General features: G+C 41.8%; 1 protein-coding gene across 2 annotated transcripts in view; it reads left to right on the top strand.

The window, feature by feature from the left end:
• Positions 1 to 22,674, top strand: part of ACACA (acetyl-CoA carboxylase alpha) — a 271,062-nt gene that overhangs the window by 235,696 nt on the left and 12,692 nt on the right. For both annotated transcript variants that reach the window (XM_003795612.3, XM_023516625.1), the window contains 4 exons: positions 711 to 807; positions 1,703 to 1,838; positions 8,645 to 8,822; positions 10,365 to 10,477. In XM_003795612.3, the coding sequence (XP_003795660.1) occupies positions 711 to 807; positions 1,703 to 1,838; positions 8,645 to 8,822; positions 10,365 to 10,477 (524 nt within the window). The remainder of the gene's footprint in view (positions 1 to 710; positions 808 to 1,702; positions 1,839 to 8,644; positions 8,823 to 10,364; positions 10,478 to 22,674) is intronic.

Below are 22,674 nucleotides of genomic sequence, written 5' to 3'. Positions count from 1 at the left end.
ACCCAAGGGGATAGCTTGAGGCTCCATCTCAAAAAAAAAAAAAAGAAAAGAAAAGAAAAGAAAATTATCCCTGCCTCCTTGCTTTTCTCCAGTAAGGGAAAAAGTTAAGGGCTTGTTTATCCACTTCCCTACTTTTGGCACATACTTTTCATCTTCCTAATAACACATCTACCCACTTCCCATCCACATGCCCAATAGTAAGACCTACTGTATCCTCAAATTGTATCTGGAGCTATGTTATTAATATTTCATAGAAAACTACAGCCCTATTCTAGCAAACCCAGCACTCATTAAAAGTTACCGAAAGTTTCATGTTCCTACTACGTTGCAGACCGTTTCCCCCTATCTTCACCAAAGAGAATGAAACTAAGAAATTTCATTTGGCAGCCACAGAAGTAAAGGTATGTGTGTGAGCTAGGCTGCTGAGTGTAAACGCAGAGGCTCCCCCACTACAGCCCTCAGTTTAAATTTATCCTATGTTGGAGCATTTCAAAATAGGGGAGTGATGCTGAGGGTGGTTTCCCACCATATTTACAGAGTAAATACCAAATCCAGAGTCTCCTGTTTAACTCCTAGAAGAGTCAAATTCCTTCCTGCTCTCTGTGTTTGTTTCTAGCCGCCCCCCAATGTTCCGATGCGGCATTGGAAAATAAATGACTGGCTATAATGTTGACATACATTGAGTTCTTATGTGGCTCATTTTTTATCAGGCTAGGAGGAATACCTGTGGGAGTTGTTGCCGTAGAAACCCGAACAGTAGAACTAAGTATCCCAGCTGATCCTGCAAACCTGGATTCTGAAGCCAAGGTAGGTCACCTCGAGTACACTGTGCACCTGTGCTTGGAGCTTGTTTCCCTTCCTCAGTGCCTGCGGATGTATCAGGAGGATTACAAACCATCAGTTTTAGAGGGAAGGGCACCAGCAGCCTGGAATGATTCAGCCATCATGTACTCACTGTGAAGATGACTAGATGGACTACAAGCTAAATTTTGCCAGAAATTAAATAGGTCTTTACAGTGGTCTTGTCAATGCTAGAAAGCAGTCTACTTTTGGTGGGGAGGTGTCTTATAGAAAGGCAGCTGAGATAATGCTGAGGGCTATTTGGTCCCCTATTCTCTGAGCATGCACATGGAAAAGCTACAACTAGAATTAAGAATGAAGTCTGCCCTAACCCCAATTGTGAACACCACAGTCCATTTTTTCTACAAGGGTAGATTCGTTTTCACATCCTGACACCATCCAGAGGTCAGGGTGGAGGCTACTGAGCAGTGTCACGTCAAGGGCCTGTTGATTAATCACAGTGCAGAAAAAGCTAAACACACTAAACACAGCAGTGAAAGGATTTGGAGACTGTACACTTGACCAGCTTTGAGGAGCCGTGTAATGGAGCCATGTTAAGTTGCCTTTGAGAAGCCTAGAACAGGTTCTTAGGTCTTTATTTTTCCATAAGAAGCAGTTATGTTTCCTTATTTTGACTAAACAGTTGTGGTGTAATCAGGACTTTAAAAGAAGAGTATTTAACAAGGTCAGAGATCCAGATCTCCTTTCTTCTTTTTTATTCCAAAGATCATCTTGATGAACAATAGTTTTTGTTTCTTAGTTTGATTTTGAGTTTTTAATCAGAGGAATCTTATTTAGCTTAAAGAGATTTTCCCTCAGACTGTGTCATTAATAATGTTTACCTCTTTGACTTTCCCAATAGATAATCCAGCAGGCCGGCCAGGTTTGGTTCCCAGACTCTGCATTTAAGACCTACCAAGCTATCAAGGACTTCAACCGGGAAGGGCTACCTCTGATGGTCTTTGCCAACTGGAGAGGCTTCTCTGGTGGGATGAAAGGTGACTTGCCTGGCTGGGGGCTGCAGGGCATCACTGATGACAGGGCACCCTGTGGTGAAGAAAGAGGGTTTAGATTTGGCAGAGCCCATGGGTGTCATCATGCTCGGCTTTGGGGGGATTTTGCTCCTTTCAGCTATCTTCTGAGTTCCAGTTGGAATGAAAAAATACAGTATGTTTCATACTTCTATACAAAATTTCCTAATAATCTACTAGTGTTATCTAGGTGAGCTACTCTTGTGGGTTTAGGTTTCCTAGGTGGATGTTAGCGCGTTCTGATGGTCTCGGTCTTGGGGAAATGAGATTGTGCTTGTCTCTGTCCCCCTTTTCTGACCATATTTTTTTCTGATGTTACTCCTAATTTTCTACAGTGACCAAGCAGATACCGAAATTAACATTTACTAGAAGAAAATGAACAAATTTTGTACCAGAGGCTATTCTTTGTGGCAGTTTGTGATATATTTTTTTTATTATCCAGTAACAGCCCTGGGCCTGTGGCTCCAGCATACTCGTATTAGACATTGTTATACAGGCTTGACTCCGTGGTCTGGGAGTTGCTTAGTGATTAGGCAACCGGTACCACCCTTACTGAGAATCATCCGCATGCAGAGCTACTGTGGCTAGTGCAAGGAGAGCCCAAGGAAACAGACTGAGTACCTATGGTAGTGAAGCTCTACATGCCTGGGAGGTGTGAGAATATACTGATAAGCGTAAACTTCATTCATCTGGGAAGAACTCAGGATTCTGAAGAAGTAGCATGAGGTAGGGGAACGGAAGAAGGGAGGAGCTGATTCTGTTGGAATAAATAAAGTGATTAGAGAATACTATGGACATAAAGAATGTGAAACAATGAATTCTCAGTAGGGTACCTAGAACTAGCTTAGGGCAGGAGCACCCCTCACCTCTGAGGGAGGAAACCTTGGGCAAGCTACCCTTTTACAGATGGTCAGTGAGAGGTATTTAAAATAATTGGTGAACAATTTTCCCTTACCTAACTAGGAAGAGTCCTGTATGGCCAGGCCTCCCTGGAAAAAATGTAGAGTAGGTCAATTTTTTGTTTTCTTAGTTGAAACGTTCTACTTTGGGCTCCATGCCTATAACTCAGTGGCTAGGGCGCCCACCACAGAAACCAGAGCTGGCAGGTTCAAACCCAGCCCAGGTCTACCAAACAACGACAACCAAAAAATAGCCGAGTGCTGTGGCAGGCACCTGTAGTCCCAGCTACTTGGGAGGCTGAGGCAAGAGAATTGCTTAAGTCCAAGAGTTTGAGGTTGCTGTGAGCTGTGACGGCACTCTACTAAGGGCAACATAGTAAGACTGTCTCAAAAAAAAACAAAGAAAGAAAAGTTCTACTTTGCTTATATTTGATGAAGAACTATTATATTTTACACTTTTCTTAGGGGAAACTTGTACTATACATCCTCATTAATGTTTGTATACTTTTTTAGATGGTCAACATGAATTATTTTTTTACTAAGATGATAAATCAGTGGAAATGTCATGAGAAAATCAGAGTATAGGTTAAACACAGTCTTACCCATTTTTATTGAGTTCCACTTGTAGGGAACTATGTTGGCCGCCTCAGGAGAAACCAAAAAAGGGGCAGAAACAGACATTGTCTCAAGAAGACAAGAAAAATGTTTTGAGCAGACTGATAGAACCATAATGTATAAACAAAATGCCATGGTGTTCAAAATAGGATGATACATATCAAAGCTGGTGACATATATACATATGAGGATCTCTCAGCATTTCATTTCACTTGGTCTCAGATTCTTTCACTATAATATTTATGTCAAGAGAATGCAGTGCCATACACCTCTCTGTTGTGGGGTTGCTGCGGAGATGGGGCAGGGGGTGGGGCGTTCATCCCTGACAAGGCACCTTTCCTGATACCACCTAAGAGTGATTCATCCTGGCTAATTTATCCTAATTTATCCTTACTGGAGCTCAGTGTTCAAAAGTTTCCTAAGTGTCACTTCCAGGAAAAGCTTCAATCCTGCTACATAATTTGGCTCAGGCCCACATTGGCTGCTATCTCTATAACTGTAAGAACAACAATTAAGATTCGTTGAGCTCTTCTCACCAGAAACTGTGCTAACCATTTATATGTATTATGTTATCTTACATAATTATCACAGGTACCTGTACGGGCTAGGTTATATTGTTATTCTCATTTTACATAAATTAAGGCTTAGGTTAAGTAAATTTCCCAGGATCATTCAGCTAGAAAGTGGCAGAACTGGGAGAGGAAGGTAGATCTGACTCCTTGTAGCAGAGTTGGGTGATTTTAGAGCCCAGGACCAGAGAGACATCCATCTCCTAGAATATCCCAAGAATGGAACGTCGAGGCTCCTAAAAAAGTTATTATCTACCTATTTCTCCTCTTCTTTGACTGCCCTTGGTTATTATGAAAAGAAATTTGAAGACCTTACAGATGAGTTATTTTTTTAAATTGTGGCAAAATATACATGATATTTATTATTATTTTAACCAATTATAAGTATATAGTTCAGCGGCATTAAATCCCCTCACAGGGTTGTGTAGCTATCACTACTATCTATACCTAGAACTTATTCATCATCCCAAACATAAACTCTCTGCCCATTAAGCAGTAACTTCCCGTTCCCTCCCTCCCACCACCTTTGGTCAGAAATGAGTTGCTGACCTGACATAGATCAGGACCAGTTCTGTCTTCTGAATTTTGGTGCTGAAGCATTCTTTTACACATCGCATAAGACAAATAAGCTTTGGGAAAAATAGAGATGCCTATGGAAGTAGGAGGGGAAGGAACAGCACCTTTCACATTTACATACAGGTCAGAATGTTTCCTACATATTATCTCATGTAAGGGGACCTAAACTGAGAGCCTCTTGTCATTCTCCACATCCCTTGGGGAGATGTTTGCAGTTTTGGTTTCAATACTGGCTGAGGATTATGCAGGGAGGGAAAATAAACAATTATGCCATCCCTCAGTGCACACAAACACACAGCCAGGAGCCGACTGCACTGTGGGTAAAATGACTCCAAAATTGTGTGTAATGAGTAGGAAAAGATTAGAGACAGCTCTTGCTATGCTGAAAATTGACATTAGTGGAGGGAAAAAAAAAAAAACTCTTTACTAGTCGGCCTAGGAGGTCTAATTCGAGCAGTAAAAATATAAATAAATAAATAAAAGCATGTCAAGATGGTATTGGTGCTTTTTTTCCAATGAGCTCTATCTGGCCGGAAGGCTATTCAGCATAATGCAAAATTAAATTATAAAAACTGGCTGAATATTTAGATGGAAGAGCCATTTGGAAGCAGTTTATTTAGACGAACCGGCAATGACCCACAACAGGGAGACATCAAGCGTGAAATTTACTAGAAATTAGCACCAGGGTCCCAGCCTCAGCATGAATAGCTTGATAGGATGCAAATCCCAGTGATATCAAGCTGCCTCACTGCTGCTGCCACAGGGTCACTCTCAGTGGGCTTTTCATGTTATACTTATTATTTTTTCCTGGGACAGGTTATAAATAACAATAAAAAAAACATTTATTGAAAACTTTAACTGGAATGAAAGTCTATTTTAAAGTCTCTGAATACTCAGATGTTGCAATACAGTGTCAGCTGGCAGTAATGAACTCATAAGAAGAATTGTGTATATGCAGTTTGTGTATTCCTAATGTTTACCTTCAGCTTCTAACAAATAATCTTGCCCAAGCCAATAAGATCTCTGTCAGTTTTGAGAGAGTGGGGCACCATGGAAACACTCTGCCACACTGCGCCCTTGTTCAGTACATGTGGCTGCCATGGTTTATCCATGTTGTGTAACAATGAAGGCCCAAGGCAGGGTTGGTACCTGGGTGCTGAGAACATGCTGCAAAGGCCATGTGTGGATGCGCTTTGCCCAGAATGCTAGAAAACTCCAAGCTCCCACCTCTTCTGTGAAGAACCTATCAGTATTTTCCATTCCCAGTTGCATTTCTCAGGGCCTGAGAATTGACAGTCAGCATATGCAAAACTTTAAAATTCCCTAGACTGATTTCTAGCCTAAACCCTTGGGGATCCCTCCTCCCCTGCTGTTCTTGGCTGTGCTTTTGCTCTCTCTCTTAAATATGAAGGGATTTCAGACAATTGTGTGTCAGACTATTGCCAAGTGTTTCAACCTGCCTTTCAAAACATGTGGCTTGGACAGCTGCGATTCAGTGCCAGCATGTTGAGGGCAGAGTTTATTTGCGTGTTCGTTTATATTTTATTAGCCTGCTTTTTGGGTGTTTTGATGGTTGGGTTGGGGGGTCTGTTGGTGTTCTAGGTTAAACAGAGGCGTTATTTTGTTCCCAAGTATGTCATCTTTAATGAAGCCTGATGCCCTTTTTTTTTTTCTCACGGTCTTGGGCCTAAAGATATCTGTTTGGCTATCACATATGCTAATAGTGTCAGCAGTACAATTTCTGACATTTCTGAACATAGAGGAAATTCAGGCAACATTGAGGAATATTCAGTCATTTATTCAAGTCTCTTCTCTGGTATTTATTTTACTCTGCTATTTGATTGGATGGTAGAAAGCAGACTGCCTCAGCCTCAAGCTCTCTTTCCTGGCAATAAGAATGATGAGTTAAGAAGGAGATAATAGAACTTGTACTTTAGAGTCAGAAAGAGCTGGACTTGAGTCTTGTCTTTGCCATGTACTCTTATTTAAATAAACTTCAGTTTACTTACCTGTAACTTAGATATATGAATGAGATGACGCTCTGATGATAAAGTGATTAATATGTGCGTGTATATGTAATCACATTCCCTGGTACATAGTAAGCTAGCCCTAATGATGAAGAGAAACCAAAGCCCATTTCCCAAAGGTTAAAAAATGCACACACACTCGTTGTCATTCCAAACTATTTGAATATACCATGAAATCAAAGGCTTTTTAAAATTAAGTGGAATGAAAATACATTACAAGCAAAGTCTCCCCCTTCTTTCTGGCAGCTGGATCTGTTAATCATAAGTACCACACAGATAGATTTTGATGTAGCTATGTCTTTAACAAAAAAGAAGTGAGTGAAAAGGCTGGAAACTTTATCTTCACTTACCTCTACCTTTTTTTTTTTCTTTTTAAGGTAGAATGACTTTTTGTGCTGTCTTTCATTGTTTTATTTTCTCCTTTTATTGATGTTTTCCATTTCTTCTCTAAGCATGATACCGTTGAGGACCACTCTTCTCAGTTACTTGTTCTGAGACTGTACTCTTGGCAACACTGAAAAATGTACTGCTAATTATACAATTATTTTATTATGTAGCACTGGTTGAAATATCCACTAAAGAATTAATTTAGTTAAAATAATTTGAACTGAGCAATTATTTTCATAACCACAGAATTAGCGTAAAGCGCTTAAAGTCCTTTATTCTCTGCTCTTCATACAGCAGTTGTGTAATTAGCAGTAAATTTTTTTGGTCTTTGCTTTCCTCCCAAAGGAATAAATGTCTTTGCCCTGATCGTATATACAGAGTGTATAACCATACACATTCCACTTAGAGTAGGGAGTGTTTCCTTGGGCGGCTTAGAATTTCTGAAGTCTTCACAGATAAGCTAGTTGGGGCAATGGAGGCTGTGCTTTGCAGTGAAGTGCTCACTGATGGTTGTATATAGAGCCATTTTTACTTTGGAGAAGGTGGCAGTTTAATTTGCCAAGAACTACAATGAAAGCAATTTCTATTTGGTTTGCTCTTAACTTTCTGAAAAATGCTTCTTTGCCTTGGATTTCCAGAATTGATTTATTCCAAATTGAGATCCTCTTTTTGATAAGAAAGTTCGAACTCAGTTGAACCTGTTATTTGGCGTTTAGAAAGGATCCATTGTGGCTCCACTGAAGTACTTATTAAACATCTGGACTCATAAACCTAAAACTTTAGCAATGTTTAGATTTCAGTGAGCTGAGAAATGGGAAGAAGTCCATGAAAACTTGGGGAATAAATAACTGATCCAGCTTACCGAGGACTCACTTTATTTACACACCAGGATCCTTTTCCTCAGGCTGTTCTTGGTCTGGTGGAGATTATAGAGAATGATTTTGTGTGATATTTCCTTCATTTTCAAAATTTTTCTCTCATTGATACCCTATAAAAATGAAACTATTAAAGAATTAATTTGTTTCTCTTTCTCTTTCTATTCTTTCCAAAGTATGAATATGCTCATGTATTCATTCATTCATTCATTCATTCAGCAAATATTTATTGAGCACCAGGTATGTTCAGACACTGGGCAGGACAATGGGAATACAAAGATGAAAGATATTTTTGAAGATAAAATTTAGAAAGGATCCATTCTATTAGCTGCACATTCTAAGAGCCCATACTTAGCATGGAGAGCTAAGTATGACAAGAACTGAAAATTAGAATAGTTCCTTCCTTCAAAAAACTTAATGTGTGGGAGAGATCACATATTGATATGAGAAATACTCAATGTTTGCAGAAGCAAAGTATGAATTAATGCAGCGAAACCTGAGTATAGAAGTTCAGGAAGGATATAAAGTGGAAATGCAGTCTGGAAGCCTTACACACTGTATCTTGTGGAAGTGCATTTCTCTGTTGCTGTCCTGTGCTTTTGAAAATTCTCTGGAGTCTTGAGTGGGATACAGGTGGAGATTCCAATCTCTTTGGTCATCGAGGTGGCCAGACAGGACCTCTAGCCATGAGCAGCCTCCCCATAGAGGCATAGTATACCATATAGAGGTTATTTTCTGTGTGTGCATGATGTGAACCATGTTCGGAAGCACTGCTTTAAAAAAATAATAAATTTTATGTTTTCTAATTTGTCTTATTCTCCATAGACATGTATGACCAAGTGCTGAAGTTTGGTGCTTACATCGTGGACAGCTTGAGGGAGTGCTCCCAGCCTGTGATGGTTTACATCCCACCCCAGGCCGAGCTGCGGGGTGGCTCCTGGGTTGTGATTGACTCCACTATCAATCCTCGGCACATGGAGATGTATGCTGACCGAGAAAGCAGGTAGTGTGCCTACCATGTATTCACTCACTGCCTGTAGGGACCCTCCAGCTGTTGGCTTCCTCCTGGAGACCATTATAACCCAGAGAACTTTATTTGAATCTGCCTATTCCTAAAGGACTCCAAGATCAGAAGAATATGCTTGCTAAACAGTATCTGCTTACATGGAGGGAAACCAGGCTACAGCCAGGCTTTTTGGTTATAATCTCCCATCTGATATTCTTTTACCAAGAAGTCCTCTCTTCTGGGCACCCTAAACTGAGACTCTTGCCTCTTATTTGTTGTTCAGACATGCCTATTCACTATTTCTTTCTTAGGTGTGTGGTAGAGGGAGCTTAAAGTGAATTTAAGTGGAAAGACTGAATTGTCAAACTGGAGGTCAAAGTTTTTAACCCAGTTCTGCCACTGACTAGCAAGAAACATGGAGTAATCCTTATTCTCCCTGGGCTGTGGGGTATCTGTAGAATAAACTAGATGGTCATTAAGGTGCACCACAGCACCTACATTGCAAATCCCTATGTCAGTCATTTTATTGAAACACTCACTTCCCCCCAACCCCCAAATTTAGCCTTCTACGTCACAAACTGCATAGGAGAGTATGGTGGCTTTACTGTCAAATCACTAGGCTAGCAGTCTACACTCAAATGGCTACTGTATTTTTTAAGACCTAAGCTGGGCCTGGATCTGATATTAGATCAGAGATAATTCCTCTTCAGCCTTTGGAACCAGGCTGCTGGTTTCAAATCCAGCTCTGCTACTTGCTACATTTGGGCAAGTCTCTTAACTTCCTGTGCCTTAGTTTTCGCATCTGTAAAATGGGGGCCATAATGACAGAACCTTACCTCATAGTAGATGTCGACTGGACATAGGGTTGTTGTGGTTTTATATGTAAGAACTGAGAACAGTGCCATGGACATAGTAAACATTAACTATAATTTTCTTTTAATAGAAAAGTGTTTGTTTTCTTAAAGGGGTTTAGAGCAAAGTTTCTGGTGCTAGAACATCATTAGTATGCACTTGAGTAACCCTGAGACCTTGTACTTTGCTCATTTCTATAGCAGTGGGCAGAATGTTTTACCTCCTACGTGGCCCAGTCTAGTATGTCTGATCAGAGTCCTGCCAGCAGGCTGACAGCTGTGGTACAGACCGTCAGCATCCGCCCCTCATTATACAGCCTGAGTCCTGGAGTTTCCCTGCCACTGTGCCTATAGTATCTTTTTTTTTTTCCCTAGAAAATAATGTGATTCCTGTTACCCTTATCAGTTATAGGTGGTGGAATCTGTATTCTTCTCCCTTTGAGATGGAAGTTGACTGGTGTGGTAATGGGAATTATTTTAATTGCTTTTTGCCAGGTCTTTCTCAGACCTCGCTTAGATACTTCTCTGGTGCCTGCTTTTCTCCCTGGGGTGATGTTTATGAACCATGGGTGGGCAAAACCATAATGAAGCTATTTCCTGGTCCACAAATTATAACTGGCCTCATTCTGTTGTCTCCTTCCTTTAAAGTGCCTCTATTTCTTTTTTGTTTTCTTTCTTTCTGATCCAGGGGATCAGTTCTGGAACCAGAAGGGACAGTAGAAATCAAATTCCGCAGAAAGGATCTAGTGAAAACCATGCGTCGGGTGGACCCAGTCTACATCCGCTTGGCTGAGCGATTGGGTATGTCTGTGTGTTCCCCTAGCAAATCAATGAGCCATTCAGCTGATTTGTAATGAGTGCATTCATAGGCCAGGGGAGGAGGCACTGAAGCATTTGATCAAATTCATGATAATCTTTATTTACTGTCCTCTGTATGGTAAGAACCCTGGTAGAATGAAATAATGTGTGTAATAGTAGGGAAAGTGGGCCCTAAAAAAAATCAAAAGTCACCTGATTTTTTTCCTAATATTTCCTTATAGTACAAATCACCTGTCTTTCTAGATGTCCTTGTAGAGAATGATTAGCTGGAGTTGCTATTGGGGGCCTGGCTAATCAGGCAGAGAGTATGCTAGATTTAAATATATCCTGCTTCTGCCTGCATCTCTAGGCAGCCTGCCTCATTTCTAAGGCATGTGAGAGTTAGCGTCATGGGATAGGAAAGCTGGAGTCCCTACCCAGGCAATGTTCCGGGTCATCCTGAGCTAGAGAAATGGAAGTAAAAATTGTGCACTCTGTGCTTCCAAACAGTGGCTGTGGCAGCAATAGCCCTGGGAGCATTCGCGCTTGATGCTTCCAGCCATTACTCTGTTGCTCATTTGTTTTCAGAGCTTTTGTAAGGCACTTGCGATATGAACACAGGACTAAACTGTGGGAGCCCTGTATTGAGTCCAGAGTGTGAATGAGTTGCAGCTTCTTTTAAAACACTGATTTTTCTGCCCAAGTCTCCCATTGAGCTCCTTGCTATGTTAGTAAAGATAATTGCTCGATGTTTTTTGGTTGGTTAGTTGGTTTTGCTTTTGTTTGTCTAAAAGAAACATTTTTTTTTTTTTTTTGAAAGAGTCTTACTCTGTCGCCCTGGGTTGAGTACTCACAGCAACCTCACACTCTTGGAATCAAGTGATCATCCTGCCTCAGCCCCCCGAGTAGCTGGGACTATAGGCATGCGCCACCACACCTGGCTAGTTTTTCTATTTTGGGTAGGAACAGGGTCTCACTTTTATCCAGGCTGGTCTTGAACTTCTGAGTTTAGGCAATCCACCCGCCTTGGCCTCCCAGAGTGCTAGGATTACAGGCGTGAGCCACCTTGCCAGGCCAAGAGATTGTCTTTAAAAGATAGTGAAACTCAGTGAATGGAAGGAGTAAAAAAGAGAGGGCCTAGCTCATTTATGTTCTAAATAGTGACTTAATTAATAAAGTACCATTTGTGGATGCTATATCCTCACTGTCTAGCGACAGAAAAAACTTGAGTGTTTACCTTCACTGTGGAGACCTTCATCCAGGTGACTGAAACCCGGAGTCAGGTTGCTTGCCAAACACAGTGACTTGGGTTACAGTAAACCCTGTTTGTGTCCCATTGTTTGCCGTTGGGCAGCAGCCACCAATAACTCTAACCTACCACAGCCTGATCCTTTTATGCATACACACAACAAGAAATTGGCAGAGTGGTTTCTAAAATGTATAGCCACCCAGAATTACTGAGGTGTTTTTTTTTTCTCTTTCTTTTCCAAACAGGATAATTACTTCTGACCAACCTCATACACTTTAATTAAAGTAACTGCAGCTCAAGAGCAAGTTACTTACAACTGTACATAGAGAGAGCTCTAAAAGCTTCAGCCACTGATAAGCATCTCAGTTAGATGGCTCATAATTGCTCCCAGCATCCAGCGATCGTTGTTGCTGTTTTTACCACTAATTTTGTACAGAGGCAGCAACACTGCAATTGTAGGACACAGTGAATTGCATAATTTTCTTTTGGCTTCCTTTTTTTCTTTTTTCCTTTCATTCTTTTTACATTACTTTTTTTATTTTTATTTTTTCTTTTTTTCTCTCCTTTTTTGCTGGTTTTCTTTCTGGCCAATTTAAAATTTGTCAAAGTCGGTCTTCTTCTGGATCACTGCCCTTTGATATTTCGCGCACTCCATTTGCCACAAACAAGCCGCAGGGCCGCAGTTCATGCTGACTCTAGCAGAAGCAGAGAGAGCTCCATTTATCTTACACTGCCTGCTGAATTCCTACTCATTAACTGGGGGTTCACTGCCTCTTTTTAACCCCCCGATGGCTGTTATCATCTCTTCAGAGCAACTGGGTGGTAGGAAGAAGGATCCTCTCCACATCTGTTTGTAGAACTGGACGACAAGGGGTGTGGGGCCAAAGCTTCTTTCTCTTCAAGGAAAGTGATATGGCTCCTACCTTCACCCAGTACCTTTTAACTTTTAAAGCACAGAAAAGGGAGAGGGAGGAGATCCCCAAGTGATGGCCATTTAATCATTTGTCACAAATCATCTCATTATCAATTTCCTATCTACATTGAAGAAAACCCCATTTATTTAACCTTGACCAAATTGGCACTCAAGAAAGAACCCTTGGCTCAGCGCCTGTGGCTCAAGCGGCTAAGATGCCAGCCACATACACCTAAGGTAGCAGGTTCGAATCCCCAGCCCGGGCCGCTAAATAACAATGATGGCTGCGTTGTGGCGGGCACCTGTAGTCCCAGCTACTTGGGAGGCTGAGGCAGGATACTCACTTGAGCCCAGGAGTTGGAGGTTGCTGTGAGCTGTGATGCCACGGCACTCTACCCAGGGGGATAGCTTGAGGCTCTGTCTAAAAAAAAAAAAGAAAGAACCCTTAGTCTGCTAAATGGGAAGCAGGCTCTGGTCCTAGGCAGCTTGGGAACATGAGCAGTGGATTTGGAATAACTGTACAAGTCTTGGATAGGTCGCTTGCAGGTAAATTGTTCAACTTCTCCAAATGTTAGTGTATCCAGTTAAAACACCCAGAAGTAGTCCTGCCTGTCTTCAGGGAGATCAGACACACCTAGACATACCTGTGACACAACAGATCAGCCTGGATATGTGGTGCATGCTATGAACCCAGTTCCTCTGGGGTTCACAGTGATCTTCCTCCTTTCACAATGCCTAGAATCAAGGACTGCCAAAATCCTTTTCATAAAGTCAGTGAAAATGACCCCTTTTTCCAGATTAGGAAATTGAAGCAAAAAATAAGGGTTAAATAAATCATCCAAGATACAAAATAAATAAATGTACATCAGACCCCAGAATGGAAAACTTGTTCCCTACTTTCTACTTTTCTCCAGGATTTCCTCCGATTTTTTACTGCAGCTGAATACTTAGCCTGATCTAAATTAAACAAGGATTCTTTCCCTTTGTAATCTAAAGCCAATTCCACTGAGAAAATCTGATTTAGGAGAAAGCGTGGAGGAATGGAAGCTATCTTGTGTTCCTGATCTCGTCCCAAATCGGCCTCTGTACTGGGGAGTGTGCTCACAGAGCTCTTAGACAAACCAGTGCACAACTGAATGGCTGTGTTCAAAAACATAATTACTGTTCATTCTCTCAGGATAATGAGTAATACTTAATTTCTGAACAGATCATTCTATCTCGTCTGGAATTTTTATTTTTAAAAAGTAACCTTTTGTCATTTTATGTGGTTAGTTGGGATAGGAAGGTGATGAATTACCTTTTCCCGTCATCCTGAATCGCCAGTTTACAGGTTTGTGTTTATAATAGAAACTCTGAAAATAGTGCATATGTTGATTCTTGATTGAGGTGAAGGGAAGAATTATACAAGAAAGAAAAGCCAGATGAAACCCGTATGCCAAAGTCTTGCATTGCTGAACTGGTTCTGGCCCCAGAGTCTCAGAACTGGGGGTTGGTGGAGTTCTTGAGGGGAGAATTATGTCCTCTACTTTGGGTGCTGTACGGAAATTAAATTCCTTCTCTGGAAGTAGAACTACAGCCCTCGCAGGCCTTTTTATATCTCTCTGACATTCTCCTGCCTCACTGAGCTAGCAGCAGGGAGAGTGGCTGTGGAGCGGGACGGCCTGTCTTGCCTGGCCTCTTGATCCTGAGGTCCTCTCCTGGATCCTTACCCTCCTCTTGTGTTCGGAGAGGAATGACAAATCAATTTAGATGGAGAAAGAACTGTCCAGCCCTATGAATCAACTGTAAGTTCCCCCACTGTCCCTTTCTCTCAGTACAAAGAGCACCTGGGCAAAGGAACCAGTTAGGGCAACTTACTCTCAGTTGTGGTCCCATGCAGGCTGCCAGGCAGCACAGTGGCTGTACCCACATGGAACATGTCCCGACCACATGAGCATGGTTGCTGGCCCTTCCAGACCTGCCCAGCATCCTCCATGCCTTCTGCCCAGAGTGCTCCAGATACAGGTGGAGTACTGTGGTGGGGGAGGATATATTAGTTTGCAAAATTCTTTAGGAATGCCTTCCTCCCACCTTTGGGTTAAGGGATTCGAGAGTGTTAAGCTGCTTTTCTGGCAGCAGTGATCAAAATATCTGAGCTGTGTTTTCCCATTTCCTGTGTCCATCTGCAAGATGAAATAAACTGAAAAGAGCCAGTTGCTTGTTTGAGACAGAAAGTGGTGTCCTTGCCTGGAAAGTTGAGAGTAGTAGGAAAGAAAGCAGTTCTAATACTCATACCTAGGAAGTGGCCTCTCAACCTCTTACCTGTTGTACAAAGAGCATCCTCACTGGCACTGTGGCTACTATGTCCTCTGTGGTAGGAGGCTGATGAGAAACAACATGAGGATTTCTATCATGAAGGTTGATAAGGGATTGTGTGAAAACTTACCTCCTCATTCCAATTCAGAAGCCATCTGGCTTGATGCGACTTAGTGCAATAGTGGCAGCATTTTCTGGGAGGGAGGAGGGGTCATTTTAGTCTGATCCATTAATCTGATTATATTTATAAAAACACCTGGGCTTGTCTCCTCTGAGGAAACAGTGATTCACAGTTCTGTAAGGCCAGAGTGACCTGGCAGGCATTTTGTTAGAGAAAACTGTCATCAGAGTATGTCTGAGACACCCTCTTACCCCTGTGGTCTCAACTGACCAAGGCCCCTGTATCCTGACCTGCCAGATTTAAGGAGAGAAAATTAGGAAAGGAAAATAGAGACTGCAGAGGCACATCTTGATCAGAAGTTAGAGAATTCTGTGCTGTTTCCTGACTCTCTTACATGGATGTGTTTACATGGGATCCCAGGCATAGGGCTGAAGGGGGAGGAATACATTTTTTTATTCCTATTTGGAAATTTCTGAGTTTACAATAATGACTTTAAAAAATATGAACAGCACAGCCCTAACACTATTGCAAGGAACTCTAGGGTTAAACATCCCCTGAGAGGATTGCTGTTAAAATCAATATGCAAATGCACTTGTACTTAGATAGGTATGGCCCCCTTTGAAGGAAAGCAGATATATGAAAATGGGATTTTAAAAAAACTAGATACATTGGGAGAAATTATTCCCATTACAAAAGGATTATTTGCTTTACCAAAGGATTCACTGCAGGGTTCCTTATAAAATAGCTCCCTTAAGGCATTTAAAACAGGATCTGATTTACGCAGTTTTTCCAGAATGCTTTTGTGTAAAGAAAGGCACACCTGTTATGGATATAGAAATAGTTTTGCAGAATTTTTTTTTACCCTATCTTACTATCTTTATAGAGAAATTTCTTTCAACGTGGAAAATGTGATTACATAGATCTTTTAAACAGCTACTTATGTTTGTACTTCTGAATTTTAATAAGATTCCAGTCTTTTTTATGCTGATTTTTCAGTCTCAAGGTTGAAGTATGCAGGTATGTTTTAATATCTGAGATATTCAGGAGCTTTCTGGGGAGGGTGGTCTAGTTCTTATCTTGAGCATCATAAGTAGCAAACCAATCAAAGCAAATTGCTTTCTTAAGAAGAGGAAGATGGACCCATAAAAGTTAAAATTGGGTTTAAATTTATGTAGGCTTCTTAGTATAACTTAAAAAAGTTAAGAATAATTTTATAAAACACTTTAATATCACATTCTTTTATAAAATCTTTCTCCTACTTGCCAGATTAGGATTGATTATTGTTATATAAACAAGAAACTGAGCTCAGAAAGGGAAGGTGATTTTTGCAAGGTCACTTAGTGCCCTTAGGTGTGCAGAGAAGTTTTAGTCCACCAGTCTGGTTTTTATTCTAACTTTGAAGGTCTCCCCTCCACCACATCCTGCTTCTAGGGTGTGGTCTGCTCATGTATAGCTGGGGCTAGGAAAAAATCGCCTCCTGCGGGGACCAGCCATTTCCACTGGGTGTTTCTCCGCAGCTTTGACCCCACAGAGGAGAGATGTGGCTTGTGAGTGTATCGTTACTCCAGGGAACCCTGATGGGCCGCTGTGCTGTTGGTATCTATGGGGCAATTTAGAAGGTTTTAAGGAGCACGAAATCTTAAACCGGCCAGGGGTGGGGAACCTGCAGCCTCAAAGCCATGTGTGGGCTTCCAGATTCCCAAGTGTGGTTCCTCAGCTGAATTCAAATTTTGTAGAACAAATCCTTTTAAGAAAGGGATTTATTCTGAGAAGTTTGGATTTGGTCAAAAGGCTATTCTCTGGTGGCGCCTGTAGCTTAAGCAGCTAAGATGCCAGCCACATATACCAGAGCTGGTAGGTTAGAATCCAGCCTGGGCCTGCCAAACAATGACAACTACAACCAAAAAATGGCCAGGCGTTGTGGTGGGTACCAGTAGTCCCAGCTATTTGGGAGGCTGAGGCAAGAGAATCGCTTAAGCCCAGGAGTTTGAGGTTGCTATGAGCTGTGAGGCCACAGCACTCTACCCAGGGTGATAGCTTGAGGCTCTGTCTCAAAAAAAAGGAGGGGGGGGCTATACTCAAGGATCCAGAAGGCCAGATGACAGCTCCACATTGCCTAGCTTGTGACCTTGGGCAAATTACTGAACAATTTTATGCCTTAGTTTCCTCAGCTGTAAGATAGTGATCTTTTAGGGCTATTGCAAGGATTAAATAAGATGAAGTCTGGGACAGTGGTTATACCTGTAATCCTAGCATTTGGGGAGGCCAAGATCACTTGGGACCTAGCACTTGAGGCCAACCTGAGCAAGAGTGAGACCCCAGCTGTACAAAAGATAGGAAAACTAGGTGGCACTGTGATGGGCACCAAGGAAGATCATTTGAGCTAGGACCTTGAGGTTGCAGTGAGCTTTGATGCCACTGCTATCTAATGTGGTAAACAGAGTGAGATCCTGTCTCCAAAAAATAAAGAGGTGGGGCCTGATGGCTTATACTTGTTATCCTAGTACTTAGAGAGGATGAGGTAGGCAGATTACCTGGACTCAGGAGTTAGAGACCAGCCTGAGCAAAGGGAGACCCCATTTCTACTAAAAATAGAAAACCCAGCTGGGTGTTGTGGTGGGCACCTGTAGTCCCAGCTACTTGGGAGGCTAAAGGAAGAGGATTGCTCGAACCCAGGATTTTGAGGTTCCTGTGACCCATGACACTGTGGCACTCTACCCAGGTAAATGAGGACAACTCTGTCTCCAAAATAAATAAATAAACAAGACCTCCCCCTCCCAAAAAACCCACAGATGAGATGAAAAGCACTTAAACAGTAGCAGCAAATAGTAACATCTCTATAATATTAGCTCATCTTTGATCAAACTAGTGATAGGTCTTCTATATTTAACTCTTTACATTAAAAACTTTTAATTATAAGGTTGCATTTTTAGGATTTCATAGGGCCTTCTTATTTGGGGTAGAGAGGGATGGGAGCAACTTACTTTTCTTCTCCCACTTCAGCCATTACCTAAAATAGGATTCTAGAAAAGAATGACTTTCCTCTCTGTAGCATATTCTTAAACACACTCACATGTGTACACACCGACTTACTTTCCTAAAAACCCTGCGGCCCTGCAATCTGGCTAGAAAAGAAAGAAAACCATTTCAAGATATTTAATTGTACAGGGAGCTTACAGGATTGATCGAGAGCTTAGCTTTTTACAATAGTCCAGTGAATAAGAAATGCTCCTGACAAACGATCAATGATAGGATAATCACTCTTTATCTCCCTCCTCATTCTTACTTTCTTTCTTTCAGGAGAACAGGGTTCAGAAGTCAAAAATCTTTATAGACGCTGCTTTTAAATTAAGCAGAAAATAGACATTGACATATTTGTTAATCTCCCCTAAATCATTACCGGGGCTGGCTGCTTTGCTGTACAAGGAGAGAGGGGCCCTCAGTGTGCAACACAAGGGTATAACTAGCTTAAGAACAGCCTTTTATATTTAGAAATAAAAATTTAAAACCCTTCCCCCCCAAAGAAAAACAAAGGACACAAATCCTTGGCCTTCTCATGTGCATTTAAAAACACATCATTTTCTACTTCTTCTACCTTGTGTTGATGCTTTTTTGAGGTGGTCTTGAACTGTGGTCAGAGGCATTACTGAAGGCATTCAACAAGGAAGTCTTTGTGGGAATGCCCTGTGGTCTTTTAGTCTCAGGAGGGCCAGGGCATTAAAGGTGTTTATTTTGTTATTCTTTCACAGCTCTGGAATAGCTTGATTGAGTGGGTAAGACCTTTGTTAGCCCAGAAGCCAGCATCCTCTGTCCTTCTAACTTGGTAAAGCCAAAGCTTTGTTTCCAGAATACTCTCCTCAGTCTATAGCTCCTCCCTCCTCTGTAGCCAACTCTGGGCCTTGCTCTTAACTCCTCCCTGACAAAACAAATCAGTTTTCCAGCTGGTTTCCCTTCTGTGGCCCCTGTCAGGATACCAGCTTAGCAGCCTCCAGTACTACTAATGTGGAAGAACTCAGGCTTTGGAAAGAGCCAAATCAAGTATAGATCCTGACTTGGCTGCTTAAGAGCTAGATGCCAATGGACCAGTCTCTGTCCATTTCAGATCCTCAGTTTTCTTTTTTGTAAAATAGATACTTTGTAAACTTCAGTTGTTATAAGGATTAGAGATAATGTATGTGAAGCCACTGGGAGTTCTCAGTAACGTTGAGGTACTACTGGACACTAGCGTTAACAGTGTGAAGTGTGTGGTAACTTCTGAGCTGGATGAACCTAAAAGATTTGAGCCTGGCGCACAGTAGGTGCTCAGTAAATGCTGAGTTGTATATGGTCCACATATATGTATATGTGCATTTAAGTGCCAAATCAGTTGTTTACTCAGGGGAGAACGTTGTAGGGTCTGAGCTCTCTTCTCCGTCTGCCCGTGGTCCTGCCATGTGCTCACTCCAGCAGGGCTGTGATTTCACCTGCTGTAGTGTTAGTTCTTGCTTTCACAGTAATAAAAGAAGTTAAATTTTAGCTCAGCCTAAGAAATCACATCTGACCTACAGAATGGGAATTATTAGAGAGATTGTCCTGGTCTTAGTTATAGATAGAACCAGAGTTGTCAGACAGGATTCTGTCGTCATCACTTAGTCTTTTCTGAATTTAAAGGGATACAACTACTGAAGCACTTGTCCTCTGCCCCAAGGAAGCAAATAAGACGCAGCATAACACAGTCTTCAAAAGCTCTGGGAGTCTGGCTCTGTCACTTTCTAGCTTTGTGACCTTCTCAGTGCCTCAGTTTCCTCATCTGTAATATGGGGACAATGTCAATACAAATACCAATCTCATAAGGTTGTTGTGAAAACTACCTGAGTTAACAGATAGAAAGCACTTTATATGGCTGGGCGTGGTGGCTCATGGCTGTAATCCTAGCACTCTAGGAGGCCAAGGTGGGTGGACTGTCTGTGCTCAGGAGTTCGAGACCAGCCTGAGGTAGAGCAGGACCCCTTCCTCATCCCTAAAAATAGCTGGGCATTGTGGCAGGTGCCTGTAGTCCTAGCTACTCAGGAGGCTGAGGCAAGAAGATCACTTGACCCCAGGAGTTTGAGGTTGCTGTGAGCTATGACACCATAGCACTTAACCCAGGGCAACAGAGTCAGACTCTGTCTCACAAAATGAATAATAAAGCACTTTATTCGAATGGCACCCAATGCTCTGTAAATATTAGCTTTGATTATTGATGTTATGCATTGGATAGCCAAACAAAACTTTTTCCTCAGCTTGCCTAATGTTTTTTAACTTTCCACTTCATGTAATTTTGCAGAATAGTTGTGAGAATAATACAAAGAACTTCTGGTGCTTTTCCCCCAGATTTACCTATTGTTACTGTCTCGTCCATTGCCTGGTCAGTTTTGCATGCCCACATGTGTGTCTGTGTTCATACTCTCGTTCCACACACATATATGTTTTCTTTGAACCACTAAGAGTAATTAATCTACAGATACCACGCTCCTTTACACAGAAATACTTAGTGGGTGTTTTCTAAGAACACAGATGTTTCCTCACATAACCATAATTTATACATTTATCAAAATACCGAACTGTAAACATGGATACAATACTGTCTAATCCATGATTTATAGTAAAATTTTATCCAGTTATCCTAATTATGTCCTTTATAGCTTTTTACCTTTTTTTTTTTGAGACAGAGTCTCACTTTGTCTCCCTTGGTAGAGTACCCTAGCATCACAGCTCATAGCAACCTCCAACTACTGGGCTTAAGCGATTCTCTTGCCTCAGCCTCCCAAGTAGCTGGGACTACAGGCACCCACCACAATGCCTGGCTATTTTTAGAGACAGGGTCTCGCTCTGGCTCAGGCTGGTCTCAAACTCCTGCACTCAGGCAATCCACCTGCTTCAGCCTCCCAAGTGCTGGGATTACAGGCGTGAGCCACTGTGCCCGGCCCCTTTTTTACCTTTTTAGACCTGACAACCCGTTGAAATTCATGGTCAGGTATTTCAGTCTCCTTTAATCTGGAATAACTCTTTGGCTTCTTTCATGATCTTAACATTTTTGAGGTGTATAGGCCACTTGTGTAGCATATGTCCTCAGTTCAGGTTTGTCTTATAGTTAGATTCAGATTCCGCATTTTGGGCAGGAAGATTGCAGAAGTGGTGCTCAGTCCTTCTCAGGGTATCTCATCAGGAGACACATGACCTCTGTCCTATTATTAGTGATGTTACTTCTGATTTCTTGTTTAAGACTGTATTCCCTGTCCACTATAAAGTTACTATTTTCTCCTTTGTAATTAATAAGTTATTTGTAAGGAGGTAATCTGAGACTATGTCACTATCCTGTTCCTCATCAAACTTTTACCCACTAGTTCTGGCATCTATTGATGAATCTTGGCAGAATCAATTACTCTGATGGTTGTAAAATAGAGATTTTCTAATTCCATCATTCTTGGTTTATTAATTGCTAGTCCACTGGAAGGGACTATGTTCCCCTCTCCCTCATTTAATTATTTATATCAAGATGGACTTGCACATTCTTATTTCACAAATATCCTATAAGAAATATCATTAGTTATTTTTATATTCCTTATCCCAGAATTGGCCAGTGGGAACATCTTCACATTGACTCCTGCTTTCTTCTGACATGTTTTTTGAGCACTTCCTTGCTTGTTTGTCACAACGTGTCCCAGCCTCATCTTAACATTTTCCCTGTCCAAGCCTGGAATCGGCTGTGGCTCCAGGGAGTCTGGGTTCCTTTCAGTGGAGAAGGAACAATATTTGCTTCCCTCCCGAGGGTGATCTGAGAAGGGCTCATCTCGAAAGATACCAGCCAGCCCTCGTCCCATCAGTTCTCCAGGCAGACCCCCACCCCTAGAATGTCCCCTGCAGCATGGGGCGAGTGCAGCTGTTCACCTGTTTTAGAGGGAAGTCTACTGAAGCGTCCGAGGTTCAATGTGGCAGATCAGCAGTTGTCCTCCACCTGAGAACCCACAAAAAAGACAGTCTTTGATGCCCTTCATCACAATTTTAAAATAGTGCCAGGCTTTAATAAAAAAAGTAGAGTTAGGTATCAAAAAAACTCATAAAAAAAAATAAAACAGTAGTTACATCCCTGTTCTGTTAACATGTGTTTATGTATAATACTTATGGCTCACTTAACAGCCCAAGGCTCTTTATGGCATATGATTCATAGTAGTATAAAAAACAAGGCCTGTTCCCAGACAGGCATGCTTGAAATAGACCTTTCTCTTCTGCATCCCATCACCTGTGCTCATGTATTTATTTGTCAGCTTTGGTGACAAAGCACTTCAGGTTGTCCCCAACACTAGGGGCTGTCACCTATTATTGCTTCTTCAGCTAGACTTACTCCTCCTTGCTAGGCAGACAGCTAAATTTTCAGTATTGATTACAGATCGCATTCTGAGAGTAATTAGGAGGAACAGCATAGCATAGCAGCATCTCCACTGGGACACTGTTGAGGGGGGTGCTCCTTCCTTGCTGTAAGGCGCTCCAGAGTCTCCTGTTGAGTGAGGGTATCATGGGCTTATAAGTGCACTGATAACAAATGTGGCTTGTCTGTTGCCTTTCTCTCTTTTCCTCTTCCTTCTCTTTTAGCTCAAGAAGTA

The sequence above is a fragment of the Otolemur garnettii genome, unplaced genomic scaffold (genome assembly GCF_000181295.1).
Source record: "Otolemur garnettii isolate 467f Iridium unplaced genomic scaffold, OtoGar3 scaffold00094, whole genome shotgun sequence".
Classification (NCBI taxonomy): domain Eukaryota; kingdom Metazoa; phylum Chordata; class Mammalia; order Primates; family Galagidae; genus Otolemur; species Otolemur garnettii.
The sequence above is the reverse complement of the archived record's forward strand: the minus strand, read 5'-3'. Positions and strand labels throughout refer to the sequence as shown.